Source organism: Eriocheir sinensis, chromosome 56 (genome assembly GCF_024679095.1).
Source record: "Eriocheir sinensis breed Jianghai 21 chromosome 56, ASM2467909v1, whole genome shotgun sequence".
Classification (NCBI taxonomy): Eukaryota; Metazoa; Arthropoda; class Malacostraca; order Decapoda; family Varunidae; genus Eriocheir; species Eriocheir sinensis.
In genome coordinates, this window is record NC_066564.1 from 11759277 (window position 1) to 11787220 (window position 27944).

Genomic DNA, 27944 nt, shown 5'->3' on the forward strand with positions numbered 1-27944 from the left:
CTGCAATGACGCCAGCCCCGCTGCAGCCCGCCAGGCTGGCGCTGCGCCAATCCTGGAAAAAAGTGTTTTACTTTGTACTTAATTTATCAAATCTGCTAGTATTTTGTGTTAAAAATGATAGAAAAAAATACTGAATGGAATATAAAAGTATAATATTATTTATTTGTATAAAATGAATTCTATGAATTAATCCCCCATCTGCCTGGCAGCTGAGACAGAGAGGGCTGCAGCCCAGCAGCCCTTATGAACGAGACGCCCCTGTTAATTTTCAGATGAAATAACTGATCTTTCCAGCTAGTTCACCGTTGTTGGCACCTTTACGTTCCCCATTACGCGTGGTGGCTGGAACCCCAGCTAGGTTGAAAACTCGTCAGTTAGGAGAGACTTAAGTCAAACGCCTAATTTCTTTGTAAATAAGGTCTCTTGGTTCCTGGTCCCTGGTACCAAGAACCCGCAATTCTCAGCTTCCTGGACCTTGCAAAATTCAAGAGGAAAGTGGTCTTGACGTTTCCGGTACTAGAACCATAGGGACCAACACATGGATCATACCCAACCCTGTCAGTGCCATTAGTAGTTCTGAAGTTTCCCGAGGCAATGAGTATGTCCCGAGGGGGGCACTGGTCTAATACTGATTCGATTTTGGCGTAGAACACCTCCTGTTCAGTCTCACACATCTCATTAGGAGCGCACACTGCAACAAAGGGGAGGCAGTGGCCGAGTGGCTGGAGCAGGGGTTCCCAAGCTTTTCCTAGCACGAACCCATTCAGCACTTTAAACTGTTCAGTGCGACCCCAAGTGTGTGTGTATATATATATATATATATATATATATATATATATATATATATATATATATATATATATATATATATATATATATATATATATATATATATATATATCCCAAGTGTTTATGTTTACAGCACTATTGTGAATTCTTGGTCATACGATGGTATTTATGTAAAGGAGAAATTAACACATAAAACATATTTATATTTTACTTACAAAAGAAAGGTAATGAAAATAAAATTCTCAAATTTGTCAATTACAAAGTGGTGTTAGTATTTTAACACTACATAACATGCTAGTCAAGTCATTTCAGGTGCAACAGAGCCACACTGTTTTGCATCAGTTTTGAATGGAAATTGCACAAAATCAAAAGACTGGGTTAGCAACTTTGGGAATCTAGCATTCATGTTCATTCTCAGATTCTGCAAATAATTAAGTAAATACTGTTTCTCTTCTGCGAGGTCCAGTGCTTCATCAAAGGCAATATTCTTTGTAGCTGTAAACTCCAAGCAGTGATGGAAATGAGAGTAACTGTATCAGCTTCAGCTGCTTGTGGTATCTGCAGTTTGCTGACAAAAGCCTTTATTGCACCCTGAAGGTCAAACACCCATTTCCCTGCTCCATGAAGTTCAGTGTTGAGCTTATTGATGTGCTCAGAAGCGTCAGGCAGAAGGCAAGGCAAGCAAGAAAGTGTGGATCACGAAATTAACAATAATTCTAGTGCCCTGATCTTGCAAGAATGTGGCCACTTCACGGCGAAGAAGGAAAACCTTTTCCAAAGTTTTTCCTCGTGCCAGCCACCTGACAGCATTAGCAGTGTGTGGTGATTACAATTTTCAATGATGCACAACTGTTTGAACATACGAGGATTCCGGTCCCTGACCTTCACATAATTGACAGTAGAAATGACTGCCTGCATCACATCAGCGAAGTTCGGATACGTGTCTTTTGGAGCCAAACTCTGACGATGGATGATACAGTGGTTTGTTTTAATGTGAGGATGTTTTCTTGATAGAATTCCACGCACTCCAATATTCCTACCCGTCATTGATGGGGCACCATCCATGCTACACTCCATTACTTTACTCCAGTCCAGGTTGTTTTCAGTGAAGAACTTATCTATAGCATTAAATATATCCTCACATTTTGTTGTAGTTTCGAGTGAAATGCAAGCAAGCAGTTCCTCAGTGACAGAGCTCTCCTTTAGAAATCTTCCGAAGATCAGAAGCTGCGGTTGTGATGTAATATCAGTTGACTCGGGGGAGGGTTGTAGGGGAGTGGGGGAGAGGGGGGATTCAACGGTCAGTTGTGGCTCGTGTGAGGCTGCTTGAAGCAATTATAATCTATTATTTGACTTGTTATTTTTTCTCAATGAAAGTACTATACAGCAATGAATTTGACATGGTCTCGTAATCCCTACTTGGATATTTCGTACTCCCAGGGCTTGGGGGTACCTCAGCGACCCCATCGACCCCATGACCTCTTTATGACCCCACATAATGAGCATTCCGACCCCACTTGGGGTCCCGACCCCTGGTTTGGGAACCCCTGGGCTAGAGTGTGAGCGCGGAATCCAGCCTGGAGGACGCAAGTTCGTGTCCCACGAAGCTGGGATTTTTCAGTATCAGTCGAGTGACCTAAGGCTACCAATATGCTGCCCTAAAGACCAACTACAGTATTTCTACGAGAAACTGGCGGGCGGGAGTGCCGGCTGTGGGGGTCAGCCAAGGTCAGCACCGCCCCGCACCTTGCCACACACACACACTCAACACCTCTCGGTTCCTTTCATATGTCAGCTATTTACTACCTTTAAATGAATTCAATTAGATAATTGGATAATCCAATAAGGTCATATAGTGTCAACGTTGTATTCCAACGTTGTCAAGTGTCGTGGTATTTATACAAAATCTTTGTTATTATCCTAAAAACGAAACAGTCTTGACACTATATGACCTTATTGGATTATCCAATTATCTAATTGAATTCATTTAAAGGTAGTAAATAGCTGACATATGAAAGGAAGCGAGAGGTGTTGAGTGTGTGTGTGGCAGGGTGCTGGGCGGTGCTGACCTTGGCTGACCCCCACAGCCGCCACTCTCCCGTCCGCCAGTTTCTCGTAGAACCACTACGTATATCAACCCGTACTCTAGATTCTCTCTCAAAAAAGAGGATCAAAGATGAGCTCGGAGGACAGCATGAGCCAAGCAAAATGGAGCCACTATAAACATTTGTTTGGCCATAACGGGGTGGAGACCCGACCATCAGGCCCCACCAAGAAGGCCTACCGGCCCCATAGGCCAATATGTAAAAAAAAACTTTAAGCCCAGTGTTTGCTTAGCCTCACTCGCATTATAAGCTCATCAACCGGAGTAACCTCAACCAGAAAAGGGTGCAGTTGGCTGGAGATGCTAACGGCTATACCCCTAAAACGGGAACCATTTCTCATTGCTCATGAGCAGGATCAGCTTTAAGGTAACGTGCCACGTGCCTGCATAGCCGGAGTTGGCGTTGACGGACTATGCAGGTAATATATGTTAAATCAGTCTCACGGAGTAGTCACCGGTTTGGCACAAAGTTATTCCAGCGATATCACATGATTCTGCGTAGACATTTATTCCCAAAGACATCTATCCGCCTTTCCAAGTCCTTATTTATTGTCCATGTTTCACAGCTACAGAGTAAGACAGGGAGCATAAGGGACTAGCAGATCCTGATCTTTGTCCTTCTGCTCAGGTATCGACAACGCCATATTCCCATACTGAGCGAGTCCATAACACCGTGGGTCAAGCCAATCTGCCGTAATACTTCCTTGCGAGACTCACCGTTGTTATGAGCTACGCAAGTGGTAACTACTGCACTGTAATTGACGTTATTCACCATGTAGGTAAATTTTGACACTTTTATCTTCCAGAATGTAATGTCACTTATTCATTAAGTGACACCTATCATTTAAACGAAATTTACAAAGCAAAAAATCATTTGTTTGTGAAAAAGTAAAACAAATAGTGACTTGGGCGGCCATTTCGTTTTTAGCATTTGAGCCTCAAATGCAAAAGATACAGCTTGCCATACAGCAGATTTGGAGTCGGCACACGCAAACTGTGAAAACAACTGTCTCTCAAACTCTACTATGAAATGCCGAGCACTTTAGGGGGGCTTATATTGAGATTCTAGCAGAGTATCGGTGCCTCTCCAACCACTTTCGGAATCATTTTCTAGGGGAGCAGCGTGCTGCAAGTCTTTTCCTTGTGTTTTCCGAGTCCTTCCTCCTTGCCCGAAAAATGTTATCAAGGAATCATTTGTATCTTTCTTCAGTTACGTGATGCGCGAGCAGCCCGACGGGGTGTGGGGCAGACTCGTGAACAGCAGCTTCAACGGCATGATGGGCAGGCTGGAGAAGGAGGAGGTGGACTACTGCACGCTCTGCGGCATCACTCCCAACAGGAACAAAATCATCGACCACCTGCCCTTACACCCCTCAGACCCCATCACGGTGGTGTCCCTCAAGCCGTCCTTCCTCTCGCAGCACTTCCTGCTCGTGAGACCATTAACAGGTTAAGACTCTCTCTCTCTCTCTCTCTCTCTCTCTCTCTCTCTCTCTCTCTCTCTCTCTCGATCTTGAAATGTACAGCGTGTTAAGGCAGTCACTTAATAACAGCGACTCACTGATACTAGGAGACTTTAATCTCCCCCATATCGACTGGGCGACACTGTCGGGTACAGAAGGTGAGTCCCACAGAATGATCGAATTTCTAGAGGAAAATTATCTAAGCCAAATGGTTTCTGAACCAACTCGACAAAATAACATACTTGACCTTGTTATAGCGACCCAAGATAACCTAGTCAGTAGTGCCACGGTAGGAGAACACCTCGGTTCCTGCGATCATAAACTAGTGCGCGTTGACATTAGAGCTCAAACATCGGTGACTGAAAATAAAGTAAAGGTGCCCAATTTCAAAAGAGCCAACTTCGTAGAAATCCGACGAAAACTAATAGATATGCAACTATCAGATGACGGCAATGTAGAGGACGCCTGGCTAAGCTTTAAAAATCACTTACTCACTCAGCAGGACACATTTGTCCCCTTGTGCGAGAAGCGAATTGACACTAATAAAAGTCCACCTTGGTTTAATAGCGAAATTAAACACTCAGTCAAGGAGAGAAAATTGTCTTACAGGTTAAAGAAAGAGCAAAGCACGCCCGAAAACATTAAACTTTACAATGATGCCAGGCGACGAGTTAACAGATTAGTGCGTCAGGCAAAGCGTAGATATGAAGAAAATATTGCAGCCAACTGTAAAAATAATCCGAAATCCTTCTTCAGTTACATAAACAACAGAAAGGCGATCAGAAGTGGAATTGGACCTTTAACAAACAGCGACGGTGCACTAGTGACTGACAGCCAACACGTTGCAAACCTATTAAACAATTACTTTTCCTCGGTGTTTAATAATAACAGTCCTCCCGCCACCACCACCAACACCATTACTAAGGTAAATCCCGAGCATGCATTGTCTAACTTTGAAATAAAACCCGATGAAGTCCTTAAAGCCCTCAAATCACTTAAAACAAATAAAAGTCCTGGACCTGACAAAGTATATCCAACTCTGCTGAAAGAACCAAACAGCGAAATACTCTCCTCCCTCACAACCGTATTCAATATGTCCTTGCGACAAGGCATCGTCCCTTCAGATTGGAAAAAGGCTAACGTGACACCGATTTTTAAGAAAGGAGACAAAAAAGTACCAGGTAATTACAGGCCCATTAGTCTAACTTCGGTTGTAGGTAAGCTACTTGAGGGCATAATTAGAGACAAAATTGTGAGTTACCTTGAAAGCCACTCATTGATTGGGGACTCACAACATGGCTTCCGAAACAAAAGATCCTGCCTATCAAACCTATTAACCTTTTATAACGACCTCTTCACTGTTTATGACGTAACCAAATCACTGGACGTAGTCTATCTTGATTTCCAGAAAGCGTTTGACAAAGTCCCGCATCATAAATTACTTTACAAATTAAAGCAAATAGGTATTGACGGTCAAGTAAACCAATGGATCGCGAATTGGTTGAGCAACAGACAACAAAGAGTAGTGATTGACGGATTTAACTCAGAGTGGGCGCCTGTCACTAGTGGCGTCCCTCAGGGCTCGGTCCTTGGCCCAGTGCTCTTCATTATATACATCAACGACGTGGATGTTGGACTCAATAACCGCATTAGTAAATTTGCAGACGACACAAAGATTGGTAACTCGGTTCTGACTGACGAAGACAGGCAAAGCCTCCAAGAGGATTTGCACAAAATTTCAGCTTGGTCGGATAGATGGGAGATGCCCTTTAACGTAGACAAGTGCCAGGTCCTTCAAATTGGAACGAGGAATAAGAAGTTCGAATACGAAATGCGCGGCGTTAAACTCAAAAGCGTTTAATGCGTCAAGGACTTGGGGGTCAAAATCGCGTCAAACCTCAAATTCTCACAGCAATGCATCGATGCAGCAAATAAAGCGAACAGAATGTTGGGCTTCATTAAAAGAAACTTTGTATTCAAGAATAAAGATGTAATACTCCTGCTCTACAACAGTTTAGTCAGACCCCACTTGGAATATGCGGTACAGTTTTGGTCTCCCCACCATGCAAAGGATATTGCTAAATTAGAAGATGTTCAGCGTCGGGCAACGAAAATGATCCCTTCCTTGCGCAACAAATCCTACGAAGAAAGGCTTTCTACCCTTAACATGTTCTCTCTTGAGAAACGTCGCCTCCGAGGAAAACTGATCGAATGTTTTAAAATACTTAATGGTTTCACGAATGTAGACAGATCAACATTGTTTATGATCGATGACACTTTGCGCACGAGGAACAATGGCGTAAAACTCAGATGTAGACAAGTAAATTCAGACTGCACCAAATTTTTCTTCACCAACGTTATAGTGCGAGAATGGAATAAGCTTCCACCATCAGTGGTCCAGTGTAACACGATTGACTCCTTCAGAAATAAGCTCGACCGTCACTTCCTTCAACTTAATATCAACTAGAGTAGAAATGCAACGTTTTGGAGTCTTCTGATTAATGTAAAATCACTTAGGTTTAAGGACAGACCACCAAGTCTGGACCATGGGGTCTGTGTGGTCTGATTTTCTATGTAAAATCTATGTAAATCTCTCTCTCTCTCTCTCTCTCTCTCTCTCTCTCTCTCTCTCTCTCTCTCTCTCTCTCTCTCTCTCTCTCTCTCTCTCTCTCTCTCTCTCTCTCTCTCTCTCTCTCTCTCTCTCTCTCTCTCTCTCTCTCTCTCTCTCTCTCTCTCTCTCTCTCTCTCTCTCTCCTCTCTCTCTCTCTCTCTCTCTCTCTCTCTCTCTCTCTCTCCTCTCTCTCTCTCTCTCTCTTTCTCTCTCTCTCTCTCTATCTCTCTCTCTCTCTCTCTCTCTCTCTCTCTCTCTCAGCTATTCGAGGCCTATTTTTCCTACTTGATAATTTTTGACCGAATACTTTGTTGGTCAGTTTGTTAAAAATTAGTGTTCGAAAGTCTATTCCATCCTTTATTCACTGTGTCTCTCAGTGAATAAATGTAGACAAGTAAATTCAGACTGCACCAAATTTTTCTTCACCAACGTTGTAGTGCGAGAATGGAATAAGCTCCCATCATCAGTGGTCCAGTGTAAATAAGCTCGACCGTCACTTCCTTCAACTTAATATCAAAATGCAACGTTTTGGAGTCTTCTGATTAATGTAAAATCACTTAGGTTTAAGGACAGACCACCAAGTCTGGACCATGGGGTTTGTGTGGTCTGATTTTCTATGTAAAAAAAATACATCACTGGAGTTCTACATGAGCCCATATATCACAGATCCGTACACTGGAGCCGCCTTCCTTCACCTGTATTTCCTCCTTAAATCAAGACATTTCTCGAGCACAGACTGATAATTCGTCCGCCATCTTCTTGTCTTCCCTTTGTGGGGTCATATATAGTGTTCCGGACGCTTGTTATTATCGTTGTTATTGTTGTTGTTGTTCATTGCCTTTGGTCCGCCTGCTGAACTGTAAATGTAGAATCAAATCCTTAGAATTATATTTGGTTCCCTAGTAAGCTAAGCATCCGGCATAATAAAATTTTCATCCAGGTCGCGTGTGGGCGGGCGTGCTGGCTGGCGTTGTGCTGTGGGGCAGCGTCATGGTTTGCTTCGACAAGTTATTGAGGCGTATATCAACGCGAACCCACCTGGGCGTCAATTTGTCTTTCCTGCTGGGGTGGGGCTCGCTGCTGGAACAGTCCTCTCCCTACCTGCCCGTCAGCGTCTCCAAAAGGGTAAGTTTTAAGCAGTGTTCATAGCTCTCTCTTAATAAGAGGTGGCAGTTATCACCCCAAACCACAAAAGCAATTATTTATGTGTCATTTGCCTTCGATGAATCTCACATCAGCACTAATAGTTCCGGAACTGTGCCTTGTTCTTCTGGCAGGAGAGGGAAAGACAGTAATTTTCCTTTGCGTCTCTGAAAGATTTGACGCAGTGAAATAATATTCATGTAACTCGTCTCACCATTTTTTTACAATAACGCAGCAGACAGAAAAGCATCTCTAACTTTTATATTTCTTGCACAGCAATTCCTTTTTTGAAGACGCAGAACATCTGCAGCTTCTTCTCGCCGTCCTTTTCTCAAGCAGCTGGAAAGGTGGCTTTTACTGATATTTGATCCATACTAATATTTGACCCAACTGAGCACGCTTTCCGGTGTTGTCTACTTCGGTTTTAGCGAAAATGTATTTAAAATAAATATTAGCAACAAGTTTCTAGACACCATCCGTCAGGCGAGAGCCGATGTTGTATATTTCCCTTGGAACGTTACCGGTAGGCAGGTACGCGCCAAACAGTCAGCGGCCATCATTTCAGTCAAGATACTGATTTCTGCATAAAAGTAGTGGCTGAGCGGTCAGCGTGTGGGCGCAGTGTCCTGCTGACGCGGGTTGAAGTCCCTCACGCCACGACAGGCTGACGGAGTGCTTTAAAACAACAGACGTGCTATTCTGATGGGCAACTATGAACCCCGACTTTAGCGAAACTCCAGAGGATCAAGTGTAGTTCTGGGGGCAGCATGAGCCAAGTAAGAAGAGCGCCACTATAGATTAAGATAAAATACTGCGCCATTAATGAGCCCACCAACAGGAGACATCATGAAAAGCCCACCATCGCTGTCAGCCCAAGGTAATAAAAAGCCTTATTTCTGCCGCTATTCCGACTAAAGCAGCATTAGCTGCTCGGTCCTGACGCACGGCGTCTGAAATAAAGAGTGGCAACATTAATAATTGTAAATGCATGTTCCCCCCAAACGAGGCTGACGCAATCGAAACAAATGCTCGGATAATACCTTGGCACGGAGTAAATCATAGAGCCCTGAAGGCCTGGCTTTACTCTCCTGTGCATCACTTTGATACAAGGTCGACAGAAACTGCAGTTGCCAGGGTTACCCTTCAATAGATTATTGTACAAGGAACACAAGGTGCGCCATGCTTTTTTATAGTATTTTTATAAGCATTTCTTTGAAGTATTTGCATTTTGCAGGAAGTAGGATGGTAAACACCTGTCGAAACGGGTGTAACTCACTCCCGGTGAGGTATGTACAGAAGGCGACACACACACACACACACACACACACACACACACACACACACACACACACACACACGGCCCGGTAGCTCAGTGGGTAGAGCGTCTGCCTTACAACCAGAAGGACCGGGGTTCGATTCCCAAGCCGGGTGAAGATAAGTTGGGTTTATCTTCTTTCACGTGTAGCCCCTGTTCACCTAGCGTAAGGCGACGTAAGGCGAGGAGCTGTGTCCTCGTTGTCGCGGTGTGTTGTGTGTGAGTGGTCTCAGTCCTCCCCAAAGATCAGTCACCGAACTCTGAGCTCCTTAAGTAGGGGAACGGCTGGCTGTCTCGAGAGACCTGCCGCAGACCAAGAGGTGAATTACACACACACACACACACACACACACACACACACACACACACACACACACACACACACAGGTATTTACACTCAGGGATATGTGGTTCGTGCATTTATTAATTATTCTTTGCTCAACCGGCAGTTTTGGCTCTTCTGGACAGAGTGGAGTCTTTTAAGGCTCTTCGTCTCATCGGCTCTCCTCCTCTTAGTGATAGCTTTCTACCTCTTAAATTCCGCCGCCATGTTTCCTCTCTTTCTATCTTCTATCGATATTTTCATGCTGACTGCTCTTCTGAACTTGCTAACTGCATGCCTCCCCCCCTCCCGCGGCCTCGCCACACACGACTTTCTACTCAAGCTCATCCCTATACTGTCCAAACCCCTTATGCAAGAGTTAACCAGCATCTTCACTCTTTCATCCCTTACGCTGGTAAACTCTGGAGCAATCTTCCTTCATCTGTATTTCCTCCTGCCTACGACTTGAACTCTTTCAAGAGGAGGGTATCAGGACACCTTTCCTCCCGAAATTGAATTCCCTTTCGGCCACTCCTCTCCAATCGTTTTAGGGGCAGTAAGTAGCGGGCTTTTTTTTTCATTATTATTTTTTATGCCCTTAATCTGTCTCCTTTGCTGTAAAAAAAATGACCACATTTACAGATATGAAGAAATTCAGCCACTCGACATACCGGGTTGATTGATTGATTAGACTGAAATCATGGAGCCGCAATTGCAGTGGTCATATGGCGCCGGATAAAATGACCTCGTATAAAATCGTAAACTTATAAAAACTTAAAAATCATAAAATTATGAAAAGATTGTGCATGATAAAATTCTAAAAGACGATACAAAAGCAACCGCCACTGGCTGTAAACCTCCAGCATATGGAGGATACCAGCCACCTGGAGGTAGTCGATGACCTCATGTCCCGGGGAGAATGCTTTCTCCCCCAGCACCAGAGAGAGAAACTGCCATCTCCGCCCCGACACCGGGAAAGGTACCGCTCTCGCAGGAACCCGAGACTGGGGCACTCGACCAGCAAGTGCCGAACAGTCAGGGGAACCAAACAGTCATCACAGTTGGGCTGGACTCCCCGGGACATGAGGAAGCCATGTGTGTATCGAGTGTAACCCACCTTAAGGCGGGCCAGGAGTCTCCCTCTTACGACTTCTTATATGGCAATACGACCAGGGACGCACAGCCCTGGTTGTGGCTTCCCCCACCTTTGTCGTGGCAATCACAGCCGCCCACCTGCGCTGCCACACCCTCTGCAGTGCACCTTACGGTGCGTAAGGTGGACCAGAAGCAGCGGCCCGCACCACCTCATCGGCCTCCTCATTACCACGCACTGAGACGTGGGCAGGTACCCAACGAAGGGTCACCTCGTGCCCACGTATTTTGGCTAGGACTAGCCAGCTAAAAATGTCTCAAAACAATAGGGTGGGTGCTCATAACATTTTCTAGGGCCGATAGTGCTGCGAGCGAGTCAGTTAAGATAGTAAAACGTCCCACCCGCATGCTAAAAATTACGCGTAATGATAAAACAATTGCGGAAAGTTCCGCAATAAAAATAGATGCAAAGGCAGGAAGGTTCCTAGAACGGGAAAACTTTAGAAAGACGGCTCCAAATCCAATGCCAGCCGTCTGCGAATACAGGTGTAGATGTTGTCATGACAAGTAGCGTGCGAGAGGAACAACAGTCGGGCAATCCTCTCTGATACATCCGCCTTACTGAAAGCAAAGTACCGCCAGAACTGTACGTCTGGAAATTCCCACGGTGCAATGGGAGGTAACTGGTATATGGCTACTGGGAATTATGGTAGTGACATGTCCCCAATGACATTCTGGACACGGAAACCAATGGGGCGAGGTATGTGAGGTTTGTTTCCATATATTGTATCTGGATTGGTGTCTAAAGCAATGGTGTATGCAGGGTTGTTAGGTTAGCGTTGTAGTCTGTACCAGTACTTAATTAGGATGCCTTCTGTATGCAAGTCTAAGGGTGGGACTCCTGCGTCAACTAAGACTTGATATGGGGGATAATCTAAAGGCACCAGTTGACAGTCAGATTGCCGCGTGATGGACTGCATCAAGTGTGCGGAGGCATACCAGAAGAACACTTACATACATTGCATGGAATTTGCACCAAAGAAGCGCCCTCACCCATCCCAAGGAGAGTTGTATTGCTAGGTGGATGCCGTGCCCTTGGGTAGCTATCTTAGTGTACTTTTTTTGCCACCTTTTTTCATGGAAAGCTGAGGCTGAAGTATAAAGCCAGAAGCATCGCCTCTTCGGTGGATCCAGAGGCTGTACAGGAGCGATAGAACAGAATGCGGAAATGACTTTGTGATCGAAGGAGACCAACGGAGGGAACAGATTGATAGAAAAAGCTGAAGGATTAGAGGTTAGGAAAAGGTCTAGAATGTTCGGCGTGTCTCCAAAGAAGTCGGGGATACGTGTAGGGTGCTGAACCAACTGCTCTAGATCATTGAGGAGAGCAAAGTTGTAGGCTTGTTCACCAGGTTGGTCAGTAACAGAGGATGAAACCCAAAGCTGGTGGTGAACATTGAAATCTCATAAAATGGAGACCAGTGAAGGGGGAGTGAGTCAAGATGTGCCCCACTTTTCTGTTCTCCACTCTTCCGAGGCAGGACAGAAAGATATTCAGCTAATGACTCCTTCTTAGCCTTGCATATAATAAGAAAGTCCTTTGCAGTCTCCCGGGCTGCTCGGTGGACATTTGATGCATGGTGTGTAAGCAATGAACCCTTCTTTGTACAACTTGCATTTCTGTGGTCCTTGAGTGGCTTTGCCACAAACTCTGAATTGGTAAGTAATTGTAGCGTTGCAAAACACATGCAAGGAACACAAAAATCACCATCAGTTGAAGGAAATACCGCACCCATGGAAACTTTTCTTCACATCCCACAGAATATCATCGGTTCTGAGAGCTCTTAAGGAAAACAAATCCTGTTGGGGTCTTCTGTGTATTCCTCAGAACCTTGCACCTGTTTTGATCGTTCAGCGTATCCCTGTCTTATAAAGCAGCGTCCCCACTACCTGCAGTACATGACGTGGTATCACTGGATGAAGAACTTGTAGCAATTGTGGTGGCAGGAGATCCAGATTCCCCACAGGCACTGGTAGCAGCATCAGGTGAAGGGTTGGAGGAAGATTCCACAGCGGAGGGTTCAGGTTCATTTGTCCTGGAGGAAGTAAAGGTTGGTTTCCTGGTATTGCCTCTGTACAAGTATGTGACAACTGCTTGACATATTAGTGAGTTCAAAATGTACATACAGGACTGAACAGAAGTTGCGACCAATAAAATCAAGTGGCAAAGACTCCACAATAAAGTGACGAGGTTAAATTTGTATATAACATGAAACAACGAATGTCTGATATGTTACTAGGCTCTGCCGCGACATTCACAGTATAGTATACTGTCTAACTGGCCGCGGAGTCCGACTGAAACGATTACTCTTTACCTTTAGCTTAGACCATCTTGTGGCACTTTTCTTTTATGGGATTGCTTTGACAAATGCAAGTTTTAATTAGATTAGGTTAGCTTGGGTTTAGGTCAGTTTCGGGAAGGTTTTTCAGTTTCCGTTTAGCGAGGGAAGGAAATATTACCATCCCTTCCTCACCCAATGACTCAAAGACATGCTTCGGAAATGTTTATTAGGCAATGGATGTTTATCATGTTTCCGCATCACTGGCCACGATTCCCCTCCACCACCTCGACAAGCTCCCAGCCACCAACACGACCATCACACCATTCAGGGTCATACACTCCACTTCAAGTTATTCTCTCTCTCTCTCTCTCTCTCTCTCTCTCTCTCTCTCTCTCTCTCGTTTAAAATAACTAATAATTATTCTTTTTTTTCTTTTCCCATGACAACGCAACGTTTGCCCAAGAAATAACGTAAAAGAAAATCGTCCTAAAATTGTCTCAACTGCACAAAAACCACCTGACGGGAAACACACGCCCCGGGGAAGCGTGGCTCCACTCACTCGCCGCCTCCACGCCCGAGTCCCGACGGTCCACCAAGCAAGCTACCACGCAGCCGCCCTGTCCATCTCAAGTTCTTCCCGGCAGGATCGATCGACTTTCCTGTGCCATGATTTACGTGGGTGTTGGAGCCCGGGGGGCGTGCCACGTACCCATTTTTTTTTACAGCCAAGGAGACAGTTCAAGGGCGCAAAGAAAAATATATAAAAAAAGCGCGCTACTTATTGCTCCTGAATAGAGGTCAAAGGAGTGTCCAAAAGGAGAGGTCAATTCCGGGAGGAGAGGTGTCCTGATACCCTCCTCTTGAAAGAGTTCAAGTCGTAGGCAGGAGGAAATGCAGATGAAGGAAGATTGTTCCAGAGTTTACCAGCGTGAGGGATGAAAAAGTGAAGATGCTGGTTGACTCTTGCATAAGGGGTTTGGACAGTATAGGGATGAGCATGAGTAGAAAGTCGTGTGCGGCGGGGCCGCGGGAGGGGGGGGGAGGCATGCAGTTAGCAAGTTCAGAAGAGCAGTCAGCATGAAAATATCGATAGAAGATAGAAAGAGAGGCAACATGGCGGCGGAATTTGAGAGGTAGAAGACTATCAGTATGAGGAGGAGAGCTGATGAGACGAAGAGCCTTTGACTCCACTCTGTCAAGGAGAGCTGTGTGAGTGGACACCCTCCCCCCCAAACAATGAGATGCATACCCCATACGAGGGCGGACAAGGCCCCTGTAAATGGACAGCAACTGTGCGGGGGAGAAGAACTGGCGGAGACGGTACAGAACGCCCAGTCTAGAGGAAGCTGATTTAGTAAGAGATGAAATATGAAGTTTCCAGTTGAGATTTTGAGTTAAGGATAGACCGAGGGTGTTTAGTGTTGAAGAAGGGGATAGCTGAGTGTTGTCAAAGAATAGATGATAGTTATTTGGAAGATTGTGTCGAGTGGATAGGTGGAGAAACTGCGTTTTTGAGGCGTTGAAGGATACCAGGCTACTCTTGCCCCGATCGGAAATAATAGTAAGGTCTTAGGCTACGCGTTCTGTTGCCTCCAGCCTTGAATCGTTAAGTTCCTGTAGAGTGGGTCTTCTATTAAAAGAAGTTGAGTAATGCAGAGTGGAGTCATCGGCGTAAGAATAAATAGGACAGTTCGTTTTGGAAAGAAGATCATCAATGAACAACAGAAAGAGAGTGGGAGATAGGACAGAACCCTGTGGGACACCACTGTTAATAGATTTAAGGGAAGAACAGTGACCGTCCACCACAACAGAAATAGAACGGTCAGAAAGGAAACTGGAGATAAAGGTACAGATAGAAGGATAGAAACCGCAGGAGGGTAGTTTGGAAAGTAAAGATTTGTGCTAGACCCTATCAAAAGCTTTTGATATGTCCAGCGCAATAGCAAAGGTTTCACCGAAGCGGCTGAGAGAGGATGATCAAGAGTCAGTTAGGAAGGCAAGGAGATCACCAGTAGAACGCCCCTTGCGGAACCCATACTGGTGATCAGATAGAAGATTAGAAGTGGAAAGGTGCTTTTGAATTTTCCGGTTAAGGATTGATTCAAAAGCTTTAGATAGACAGGAAAGTAAAGCTATAGGGCGGTAGTTTGAGGGATTGGAACGGTCACCCTTCTTAGGCACAGGCTATACAAAGGCATACTTCCAGCAGGAAGGAAAGGTAGATGTTGATAGGCAGAGACGAAAGAGTTTGACCAGGCAGGGTGTCAGCACGGAAGCACAGTTTTTAAGGACAATAGGAGGCACTCCATCAGGTCCATAAGCCTTCTGAAAGTTGAGGCCAGAGAGGGCATAGAAAACATCATTTGGAAGAATCTTAATAACAGGCATAAAGGAGTCGGAGGGGGGATGAGCAAGAGGAATATGCCCAAAATCGTCAAGGGTGGATGTCTTACAGAAAGTTTGAGCGAAGAGTTCAGCCTTAGAGGCAGATGAGACGGCAGTGCTGCCGTCATGGTTAAGGAGAGGAGGGAAAGAGGAAGAAGTGAAATTGGAGGAGATATGCCAGAAGTCACGGGAAGAATTAGGAGAAGCAAGGTGTTGACATTTTCTATTGATAAAAGAAGTTTTGGTAAGTCGGAGAATAGATTTGGGACGATTCCGGGCTGAAATGTAAAGGTCATAGTTAGCAGGAGTTCGAAGACTCTGGAACCTTTTGTGAGCTGCCTCTCTATCTTTAATAGCACGAGAACAAGCATGATTAAACCAAGGCTTTTTAGCATGAGGAGTAGAGAAAGAACGTGAAATGTATGCCTCCATTCCAGAGACAATCACCTCTGTGATGCGCTGGGCACACACAGAGGGGTCTCGCTCCTGGAAGCAGTAATCATTCCACGGGAAATCGGAAAAGTACATCCTCAGGTCGTCCCATCGAGCTGAAGCAAAATGCCAGAAGCACCGCCTCTTCGGTGGGTCCAGAGGATGTACAGGAGCGATAGGACAGGATACAGAAATAAGCATACCTGGGCACTTCCGCACCTCGGTCCGGACCTCCGCTCCTCCGCACCTGCGGACCGCCAAACGAGGTGCGGAAGCCCGGAAGTGCGGAACGTTTTCAAAAGTGCGAAAGTAACAGGTGCGGACAGGCGAAATTTTGGGTCCAGACTTCCGCACCTGAGATTTTCAAAGATAAAAAAACGAAGACGACAAACAGTCCGCTGCATTACTTTCGCGCGTTTTGGCGGGCTATGTGCTACCAGCTGATCACTGTGTCAATTTTCTTTTTCTTTTCAGAATCTTTTGACATTTAGTGATTCACTGCGATTGTTTAGTGTTTAGTGTTTACAAATAAACATGGACAGATACGTGAAAAGAGGTGGTAGGGACAGGAGCAGGAGTGTGTCAGGGGATAGTAGCGTCAATAGCGTGAGCTACAGAACCAGCACGCCTGCACCGTCAGCCTCCAGAACCCCTACGCCGCTGGCGACGTCAGACATTTCCTTGTCTGACGTGGAGCTGGACCCCTTCCAGTGTAATGCCAGAATTTAATGAAGATTGGGACAATGTAAATTAGGAAGGAATAAGCCGTTACCGCAGAGAACCGTCCAGACTCGCGCTTGAGAGGCCCACCCCATTTGAAGGTAAATATATTTCTCTCTCTCTATCTCATCTCTATCTATATATATATATATATATATATATATATATATATATATATATATATATATATATATATATATATATATATATATATATATATATATATATATATATATATATATATATATGTAGCTTGATGTATTATTGGCTTGTACTATTTTGTTTTATTTTTGAGGTGCGGACTATTTTTTTCAGGCGCGCTTTAATAGTTTTGCGTACAGTAGCGGAGGTGCGGAGGTCCGGTAGCGGACCGAGCGAAAAATTTTTAGGCGCGGAAGTACAGGTGCGGACTACCTGCGTCCGAAGTGCGGAGGAGCGGTAGCGGACTACCCCAAATCCAGTAACGCGCCCAGCTCTGGAAATAAGGTTATGATCGGAGGAGCCCAACGGAGAGAACAGTTTGACAGAGTAAGCAGAAGGATTAAAGGTAAGGAAGAGATCTAGAATGTTGGGCCTGTCTCCAAGACGGTCGGGAATACGAGTAGGGTGCTGAACCAACTGCTCTAGGTCGTTGAGGAGAGCAAAGTTGTAGGCTTGTTCACCAGGCTGGTCAGTGAAAGAGGATGAAAGCCAAAGCTGGTGGTGAACATTGAAATCTCCCAAGATGGAGATTTCAGCGAAGGGAGAGTGAGTCAAGATGTGCTCCACTTTAGAGTTTAAATAGTCAAAGAATTTTACATAGTTAGTAGAGTCAGGTGAGAGATAAACAGCACAGATGTATTTAGTAATAGAATGACAATGAAGTCTTAGCCAGATGGTAGAAAATTCAGAAGTCAAGGTCGTGGGCACGAGAGCAAGTGATGTCGTTGCGCACGTAGACGCAACATCCAGCTTTGGATTGAAATTTAGGATAGAGATAGTAGGAGGGAACAGAGTAGAGGTTGCTGTCAGTAGCCTCAGAAACCTGTGTTTCGATGAGGAAGAGAAGGTGAGGTTTAGAGGAGGAGAGATGGTGTTCCACAGAATGAAAATTAGAACGAAGACCGCGAGTGTTGTAGCAATTGATAAGGAGGAGGTTCGAGGAGTTATCAGGACACCTCTCAAGTCGGCAGCCAGAAGGGGAGTCCTCCCTGGGGGAATTTATGTTCCCCCCCCCCACAGGCGGGGACTCCGAGGCTCTGTTATTTTTCGCCATTTTGAATTTTGAATTTTGGGAAAAGGTGTGTGTGTTGTGTGAATGTAGTGTGGTGTAGAAAGAGAGAGGAACTATCTTTCGAGAGCATGCTGAACTACTCTCTGGTGTTGATGAGACAAAAGGGAAACGGTTTGTGAGGACATGGGAAGGGTCTTTGAAGGGCTTCAGCACCTTCCTCGCTTCCCATATATCCTCACCGGGAGTAGCTCACGCCCGTTCGGTAGGTGTCTTCCTACCTACTCCTACATACAGCCGGAGTTGGCGTTCACGTACTCAGCTGGTGAAAGGCCTCGATTCCCCTTCATCACTGGATCGACAAGAAGTTATTCCAGCGATTTCCCATCATCCTGGGGAGGCAATTGATACCAAAGGCATCGGCACGCCTCTGCAAGTCACGGCTCAGGGCCACGTCCCACAGCCACACAGTAAGACAGGGAGCACAAGCGACTTCAGGACTCGAATCTTTGATCGCTTGCACAAATAAGGTCGTCATGATTAGCCAAAATCTGCCCCGGTGACCAGCGAGACTTCGGGTATTAACACCAGTAACATTGGTCCTCTAGGTCAACTTTTTTCAAGCAAGGATCCCTTTTATGACAGATAATAACACACACACACACACACACACACATACGTTTCCAAATTTTTTTTAATGTTATGCCTATTTTTACAATTCGATATCCATGTAGGTTATGTGGTCAAACAAATGCAAATCAAAAGAAATGTATTAGATACAATGTATGCCTATGCACCATTTCACAATATCAACACTAATGGAAAGCTGTAAATCATAAATACATAGACTGAAAAGTAGGTTTACTTCCATCTCCGAGTAGCAATGCTGATAATAATGAAACACAAGACAACAATTCAAATAAGAATGTACAAAGAAACATCCTTCACATGTACTGAGTAGGCCCTCTCTACCACACTGACGACACTGTGTTGGTTGTTGAAGCTTAGCACATCTCTCTGCATGTGAACACACGTACCAATCAAAATCACATATATATATATATATATATATATATATATATATATATATATATATATATATATATATATATATATATATATATATATATATATATATATATATATATATATATATATATATATATATATATATATATATATATATATATATATATATATATATATATATATATATATATATATATATATATATATATATATATATATATATATATATATATATATATATATATATATATATTATATATATATATATATATATATATATATATATATATATATATATATATATATATATATATATATATATATATATATATGTGTGTGTGTGTGTGTGTGTGTATGGGAAATAACATGAAAAATCCAGAAATTTCCTCTCCCTCTTTGTCATCAATAGCAAATGTCTTTTGTTCATTATTAATACGAAGGATGGGCCTGTCTCCCAGTACACAACTTCTCTATCCTTGGAGGGATAGACGAGAGGCATACTCTCAGGTCATCTTCCACATACATCCGAGCCCTGTACTTGGTTTTCATTGCCGTCAGAGCCGAGAAAGATGCCTCGCAGAAATAAGTAGTTGAAAAAGGGAGCAAAACCTTCGAAGCTGCAGCAAAGAGTTCAGGATACTCCTCTTTAACAGAAGGCCAAAAGTCTACATATGCACTTTGACGGAATCGGATCCCTTGGGTCCCATCGCATGACAGCTCCAACAGTTCTTCCTCTGCCTTTGCACTGAGACCACGTGCTGATGAATGGGCAACAGGCTTGTGAAGGAGGGAAGGACATGACGCGATGGCCGTCCCGTCTGCCTCACGGTGAAGTCGTAACCAGATTGTTAAGCATTCCGAAGAATCAAGGTTGTGGGAGCGAATGCAAGTGACATCGTTGCGTACACGGACGCAGCCTCCATCTTTGAACTAAAATAATGGATAGGAATTGACGGAGGGAGCAGAAACAATATTACTACCAATAGCATCAGAAACCTGCATCAATCTTGATTAGGAAAATAAACTGAAGTTTAGCGGGGAAGAATGGTGCTCCATGGAATGGAAATAAGAGAGGAGACCGTGAATGTATCAGAAGTTAGTGATGATAAAGTTGGGGAAACTGCCAAGATCGGATCGTTATCAGAAGTTGTGTTCGAGCTGGGAACATTTATGATTCCTTCCTCAAGTGGAGAACCTGAGAGGGTAGATTATCTGTACCACAGTTCAGGAATATTTTTGAGGGAATGGTGTGTGTGTGTGTGTGTGTGTGTGTGTGTGTGTGTGTGTGTGTGTAATTCACCACGGCCTGATCGCGAGTTGGACTCGTAATCGCCAGTAGTTACCCTCCCGACAGAGCAAGTGCTCTTTTAGTCGATCTCTGGGTACTGCCAGGACCTCACACACCACACACCCCATCCCCCTTGCTAAAGGGGGGACAGTAACCATTCCTAGTCAACTGAAAGAATCCGGCCTGAGCGGGCTTGAACCGCCGCCCTGTCAGACCGTAAAGCCTGGCAGCGCAGCGCTCTACCAATTGCACCACGAAGAGGCCTGTATGTGTGTGTGTGTGTGTGTGTGTGTGTGTGTGTGTGTGTGTGTGTGTTTAGTTTAGTATGGAATGTAGATATTTTTTTAGAGAGAGAACATGATAAATTCTCATTAGTATTGAGACAAAGAGGGACGAAAGGTGAATACAAGGGAGGTTTTGATGGGCTTGCAGTGCCTCTTCACTGTCCATTACAAACATTACTGGGACTGGCTTGTGCCAGTTGTGGCAGGATGAAACTGTACAACTCTCCATGCGTGGCGAAGACTTTGTGATCTTGGAAAGTGTCACATATGTAGTGCAGCGTCTTGCCTGATGGGCGAGCCTCCCATAACTCACTGCGAATGGCCGACTGGTTAAGGAACGGCTCTCCCGTCTCGCTGGTCGCGGGTTCGATCCCCGTCACCGGCAAAACCTTTCCTTGTCTGGATTAATTTCTCGTGCGTTTCGTTACACGCAGTGGACGTGTGGGAGTGTAGTAAATTCTGGCGTTTCACATATACCCCGGAGCGTGGTAGGAGTAGCGTAGTAACATGTCGCGTTCACAGGGTGGGCGAAGTGATGGCGAGTGCTGCTGGTATTCTCTCGCTGCTGTCTTAACAGTGAAAATATCTTAGACGTTGTTGAGTGTGTGGCTGACGTAACAGTGAAGATATCTTAGACGTTGTTGAGTGTGTGGCTGACGTAACAGTGAAGATATCTTAGACGTTGTTGAGTGTGTGGCTGACGTAACAGTGAAAATATCTTAGACGTTGTTGAGGGTGGCTGACGTAACAGTGAAAATATCTTAGACGTTGTTGAGTGTGTGGCTGACGTAACAGTGAAAATATCTTAGACGTTGTTGAGTGTGTGGCTGACGTAACAGTGAAGATATCTCTTCCAGGTGTTGTTGAGTGCGTGGCTGACGTAACAGTGAAGATATCTTAGACGTTGTTGAGTGTGTGGCTGACGTAACAGTGAAGATATCTTAGACGTTGTTGAGTGTGTGGCTGACGTAACAGTGAAAATATCTTAGACGGGGTTGAGTGTGTGGCTGACGTTACAGTGAATATCTCTTCCAGGTGTTGTTGAGTGCGTGGCTGACGTAACAGTGAAGATATCTTAGACGTTGTTGAGTGTGTGGCTGACGTAACAGTGAAAATATCTTAGACGTTGTTGAGTGTGTGGCTGACGTAACAGTGAAAATATCTTAGACGTTGTTGAGTGTGTGGCTGACGTAACAGTGAAGATATCTCTTCCAGGTGTTGTTGAGTGCGTGGCTGACGTAACAGTGAAGATATCTTAGACTTAGACGTTGTTGGTTGAGTGTGGCTGACGTAACAGTGAAGATATCTTAGACGTTGTTGAGTGTGTGGCTGACGTAACAGTGAAGATATTTCTTCCAGGTGTTGTTGAGTGCGTGGCTGACGTAACAGTGAAAATATCTTAGACGTTGTTGAGTGTGTGGCTGACGTAACAGTGAAGATATCTTAGACGTTGTTGAGTGCGTGGCTGACGTAACAGTGAAGATATCTCTTCCAGGTGTTGTTGAGTGCGTGGCTGACGTAACAGTGAAGATATCTTAGACGTTGTTGAGTGTGTGGCTGACGTAACAGTGAAGATATCTCTTCCAGGTGTTGTTGAGTGCGTGGCTGACGTAACAGTGAAGATATCTCTTCCAGGTGTTGTTGAGTGCGTGGCTGACGTTCTCCCTGATCGTCGTGTCGGCGTACAAGTCATCGCTAATCGCCAACCTCAGCATCCAGGGCAAAGTGATCGCGCCGGAGACTCTGGGTGAGCTGGTCAAGGCCAAGAACTGGGAGTGGGGGACGGAGGAGTTTGTATTCAAAGGTTATCCCTTTGAGTACTTCTACAAGCACCGAGACCCCGTCGTGATGACGGTGTTCAAGGGCATGAAGGTGGGTGTTCCATAGTTCATCCTAGGACACGGCAGAACAGTAGCTCACAGCATTATCATGAACACACTGTGCAGTGCAGTCTGACACAATGGACGAATACTGTGGAACGGTTATCATACGTATGCAGGTGGGTGTTTGCAGCCATATGGCGGGCCTGTTTTGCTCATAATTGGTAGTCGCCGACAACGGCTGCTGTAACTTAGCTCACCAAACTCACCGAGGCGAGAAATGTTGAGGCAGCGTGTCTCCTGCCGCTCATTAATTACAGAGTCTTTTGCTCCACAATTCGAGGATAGTTTTGGGAGCTGCTGTACGATGGTGTAGGCGTATAAGAAGTTCAGAGGGATAACATAGGATTCAACATAAACATTGAGTATTTCAACAACCTTGAATTCGCAGATAATGTCACCTGTCATTTTGAAGAAAGGTAAAGTTGGGTGCATACGCTGTAGCAGCGCGTGGCCTCGGTGCTCATCTCCGTAACATTGGCCCTTGAGCCTGTGGTGAGAGGGAGCTCATTACCCCTGACACAGGGCCAGTGTGACATCCGGGTTACCACAGTTTACCTTCCCCAGGTACCTATTTATCGTCCAGCCCGAGAGGGAGGATGAACAGCTGGATGAGCTGCACGCCGACTGCCCGGGCCGGGATTCGATCCCTGGCCCGCGGACACACTGATCACTAGACCACGGAGGCGTACATTTTGAAGAAAACTTACAAAGAATGGTCAAGGAACTGCACGGTCTGAAAGCAGACACGATCTTAAATAGTGTGTAAAAGAAAAATACGACAGAGAACCAGACGGCGAGATGAAATTAACCGCAACCAGAGCAGGATGGAGTACGCGAATAGCAAATGGGGAAAAGAAATGGAGGGACAGCTTAGGGAAGGTCTTGACAAGCAACTTCCTTTCATGATGATGGAAGAGATAAAATATCCTTCTTTTTATCCTGTTAGCGATGTGCTCCCCGGCCGTGCTTTGGTCCTGGAGTCATAATGAAGGAAGTAAAATATCAACTCAGTACCATTTAGAAAGTGGAAATATAAATGATTTAAGTAGGCGTGCGAGGAGCGGTTGAGTGTCTTTGCATGTTACAAAGGCGACGCACCTGTGTCTTCCTCTTGACAGCTTTATTCTGTGTTCATAAAAGGTCGCTGTTTTGGGGCTGTGGCTTCGGGCTAAGACCAGATGACCGTCATGACGTCACGTGACTGGAGGTTGATCAAACAGGGATTCGAAGGGACTTACCCAAGCTCATCACTTCCATGGCTCGCCGCTCTAATAAGCTGGCGTCACACTGAACCCAAATCTGGCGGGCACGATCTCTTGCTGGCAGCTTTTGCTCGCGAGCAAGTAACTGTTGTCCTCACACTGACGAGCGATGAGTGGCGAGCGACGAGCAACATTGTAAACAAAGCCCCAGCCCTGGCGCCTACTACATCTACGCTTCGCTTTGCGGCTAAGTGTGCAGCTGTGACGGCATTACTTGCCGTTATTCAACGAGCACAGAAGAAAAAACACGAGTCTGGGTTCGGTCATGGCTGAGGGAAAGGGAGACCCATGGTGCGTACAACAATACATCTAATTTCTTGAGTGTAGACTTACAGAAATGTGGATGGCTGTGGTCCCACAACTCGGGATGGTCCTTGACTCTAGATATTAAACCGTGCACAATACCGGAGGACCAATGAACTCTAGAACTAGGAGCGAAGGTGGTCATGGCGAGTGTTTATTTCAGCTGGGCGGTCTTGGTCTTGGTTAGGGATCCAGAAATCAAAATAAAAACCAACACTAGTTTTTACAGTATTATAAAATATTACAAACACCATCAAACATCAAACGAGTATGTCAATAAGTGCTGTAATACCATGGGTATACGGATCCAATACACTAGGCAATATATATTATTCACACCAAACCACCAAAGAGCTCATTTGACTGCCTGCTCACGGCTCGCCGAGCTGCTCCTCGTCCAAACGGCGAGCTACACGCAGGAGCAAAAGCTCGCGAGCGAGCCATTCCGCGAGCAAAAGCTGCCAGCAAAAGCTCCTGTTCGCCAGATTTGGTCCAGTGTAACGCCGGCTTAACCCAGTAGACCACCGCGTCCAACGGACACGCCGAGAAGTAATATCGTGCTGAGTGTAGATGTGAACGATTTGTTACAAATTCACCGCTATCGTATTAACAAAGTCAAATAATGTTGCTCGTCATACATCTTCCAGCCAGAACAAGTGACACCAGTATTAATTTCACTGCCATACATTTATGGACCTCTCCTTTACGCAGCACGTTCGGCATCTCTTGGCAGAGGTTGGCTCTTTCTGCTGGTGCTTCGGATGCCTGAACCTCAGCAAATCCAGGTAAACTGGAGTTGGGAGCGGCGCAGAACTCCATGATCGTACAGACTGATTAGGATGAGTTCTACGGGAAGAATCGGGAGATCAACGAGCGAGTGGCAATCCACCTGCTTGGACTGTGTCTTCATCAACGGCAAAACCCTTATGACGTGCAAATGATCGTGGTGGTTCCTCTTAACCGCCTCGCTAACACGAAGCTGTGCCACTCGCTGGTTCGATGATTTTGCGAACCGATAAACGAGTAGTGCTCGTTCACCACTCCGTTGATCGAGTATCTGATGACTAAAAAAACGGTCTTAGAATAGAAGAGTTTGTCTTCTCCACTACCTTTGCCACTCCATCACTAGCGTATGAGGCTTTCAACCTTGGCGTTGGAGTCCGCCTAGCGCCGCGTCTGCGTACTCACGAGACAGAGTACCTGTTGCGGCGTAAAACAAGGCAACCTGTCCGACCTCACGATGTAACTTTAAAGTTTAGGACCAAGAGCGGTGCGTCCACACTGGCAACAAAACATGTTGGCACCACAAAATACAACACAGTAGGCAACAAGTTGTGAAGTCGTTCTGGTACATTGTTGTCATGTTGATATTGATATGTAGGCGATATGTTGGCAACCCAGATAGGGACGAGTCAGTGACGGGGAACTATCTGGGAATACAACAGGTCTTCTCATCCTCGTACCAGAATTCTCATCTTCTGGGCAGTGACGTCACCTGCAGCCCCTCAGTCTGCTTCAATTGAAATCACCCCACCAGTCTTCACCTGACCACAGGTGTAGACGCATCTCTTGTGATCCATTTTCTTTGATTTCGATGGGTGACTTTAGCATTTAAGATTAAGGAACTGAGGCAGGCGTACAATTAATGGGCAGGGGTAAGAAAAGACTGGGTAAAAGTGGTTAAGGTGTTACAGAGGGCGTCAGAGGGTTGACAGGAGAACTGTTCAATAGAGGATGATTGCAGCGAGTAAGTATATGTCCAGAAGTACTTGGATAAGAAACTTCATTACACACACACACACACACACACACACACACACACACACACACACACACACACACACACACACACACACACACACATATTCAAATTTCAGATTTATTGAGAAAAGGGGGTGGGGAGGATTTTTACAAATGAGGGAAGGGGTACATACATATGACTTAATATAACCTAACGCTACATAAATCACATGAATGTAGGCAGAGAAAAAGGTGGGGGGAAGCAAACAGAGCGAAGGTAAGAGAAAGAGGGGCGCCGGGCGGACGGCTTGCTGTTTGAGGTGTGGTAAGAGGACGGGAAAAGGGTTAGTACAGGTAGATTGAAACATAGCACACAGACGGTGGATATATAGTACATGGGAATTTGGATAGCGAGGCGAGGGAAGAGGGTTAAGTGGAGTAGAGGGGTGGGTAGGGGATTGCAAATTTAAGTAAATGAAGATGCATCTACAATACGCAATTAGGAGCATATACAAAAACATTCACAAAACGAGAGGATACAGGTACAGTGACAGATACATATACAGAGATAATACAGACATATTACACTTGCATGATAAGACAAATATGTACAACTTCATAATATAAAAAGGTCATAGTGATTAACGGATATTCAGATACAAACTACAAACGCAGCTACTAATACAAAGGACATACACATTATCAATTTAAAGTCTACATAGATAAAAAAAAAAAAGGAGGTACAAATATACGTACAATGAAAATACAAACTAAAACACTTCATAACATAAAAGTACATAAGGGTGATACAGTGCAGAGGACAAACAAAATACAAATACGTGATTCACAAGGTCGTATAAAAGGGTACAGTTACTAAATATGCAATACGGAGACAACTAGCGGCTAACGGTAGCAAGGGGCGGGGTCAGGGTCCAAACGCATAGCTCAGAGGCTCCGCGGGAACCATCCGTGGTTTCTCTCAGGGGCCTCCTGGTGGAGGCGCATCAGTTCAGCGAACTGGGCCCCGCCCTCGGCCGCCAGACCAGGGCTGCCAGGTCCCGCAGTGTTTTATTGGCATCTCTACTCATGATCTTTGGCATTTTTTGGCAACACATTTTAGAAAAATGGCAGGTTTTGTGGCATTTATTGAAGGAAGATAGAAAATTTTAAAAACGTGAAAAAAGTTCAAATCCTTTAATAATTGCAACTACAATTTTTGGGTAAGCGTAGTTTTGGGCTGAAATTTATTGAAAACACACACACACACACACACACACACACACACACACATTCTCTCTCTCTCTCTCTCTCTCTCTCTCTCTCTCTCTCTCTCTCTCTCTCTCTCTCTCTCTCTCTCTCTCTCTCTCTCTCTCTGGAACACAATATGTTTATAAGAAAGTAAAATAATATGTTTATGAGCAAATAAAATGGTAAGTTTTCCACACAGGCACATCGAGAAAATAAATACACTTGATGATGAATTAGATTAGACAAAAAAAAATTAAAGAAGAGTCCGCAAATAGGACCTCACAAGTCCAGCCCAATTGTCGTAAATTGCAACTGAAGGCAAAATCCAACAATAGATAACACACAGTTAAATGAAAGCAAATACATAAATGAGCACATATCCAGCTCGTCTATGAAGCACACTGGCATTCATTATTCCTGTAAGATTTCAGTCGTTAATTCCACATCTTCAGGTTCTGTATTATCAACATCTTCATTAGTTTCGTCATGCTTTTACATATCTGAATTGAATTTCTTTAGCATCTCTTCTGATACTACAAAATCCTTGCAGCAGGAATTGTTCAATATCAGATGTGACCTGATCATCAAAATGCTCTTTAAAAGTTTGTGCCCATCTTGTTTCTTAATTTTGTCTTAGCAAAGGAAACCTCATTGAATACACTGGTAATTTTTTGGCCGTTTATGGGAACTCTGAGACAAAGATTGGCATTTTAGGGCATCAAATTTCTTGTGCCAAAAATAAATGGCATTTTTTTTTAATATGAAATTAATTCCAAAAAATGCCAAATTTGCCACGTTCTGGCAACCCTGCTCCAGACTATCCCAGACAGCCGTGGCCATCAGAGACAGCCGGACGAAAACAGAATGTCAGCGTACAGGCAGATGATTCCTTAAAGATAGCTGGCAAAGATACCATGCCTTGAAAACAGTGCAACTGCTCCATTGGAAAGCGAATCCTTAGCGCGCCGTTTTTACTATA

At 44.7% G+C, this 27944-nt stretch overlaps 1 protein-coding gene across 1 annotated transcript in view; it reads left to right on the plus strand.

Annotated features, from left to right (window-relative positions):
- The window catches only part of LOC126984127 (glutamate receptor ionotropic, kainate 2-like), a 34214-nt gene extending 11787 nt beyond the window's left edge, over positions 1-22427 (plus strand). The window contains exons 4-6 of the mRNA XM_050837512.1: positions 4104-4342; positions 7908-8092; positions 22165-22427. Of these exons, the coding sequence (XP_050693469.1) occupies positions 4104-4342; positions 7908-8092; positions 22165-22416 (676 nt within the window). The 3' untranslated portion in view covers positions 22417-22427. The remainder of the gene's footprint in view (positions 1-4103; positions 4343-7907; positions 8093-22164) is intronic.
- The last annotated feature ends 5517 nt before the right edge of the window (positions 22428-27944 follow it).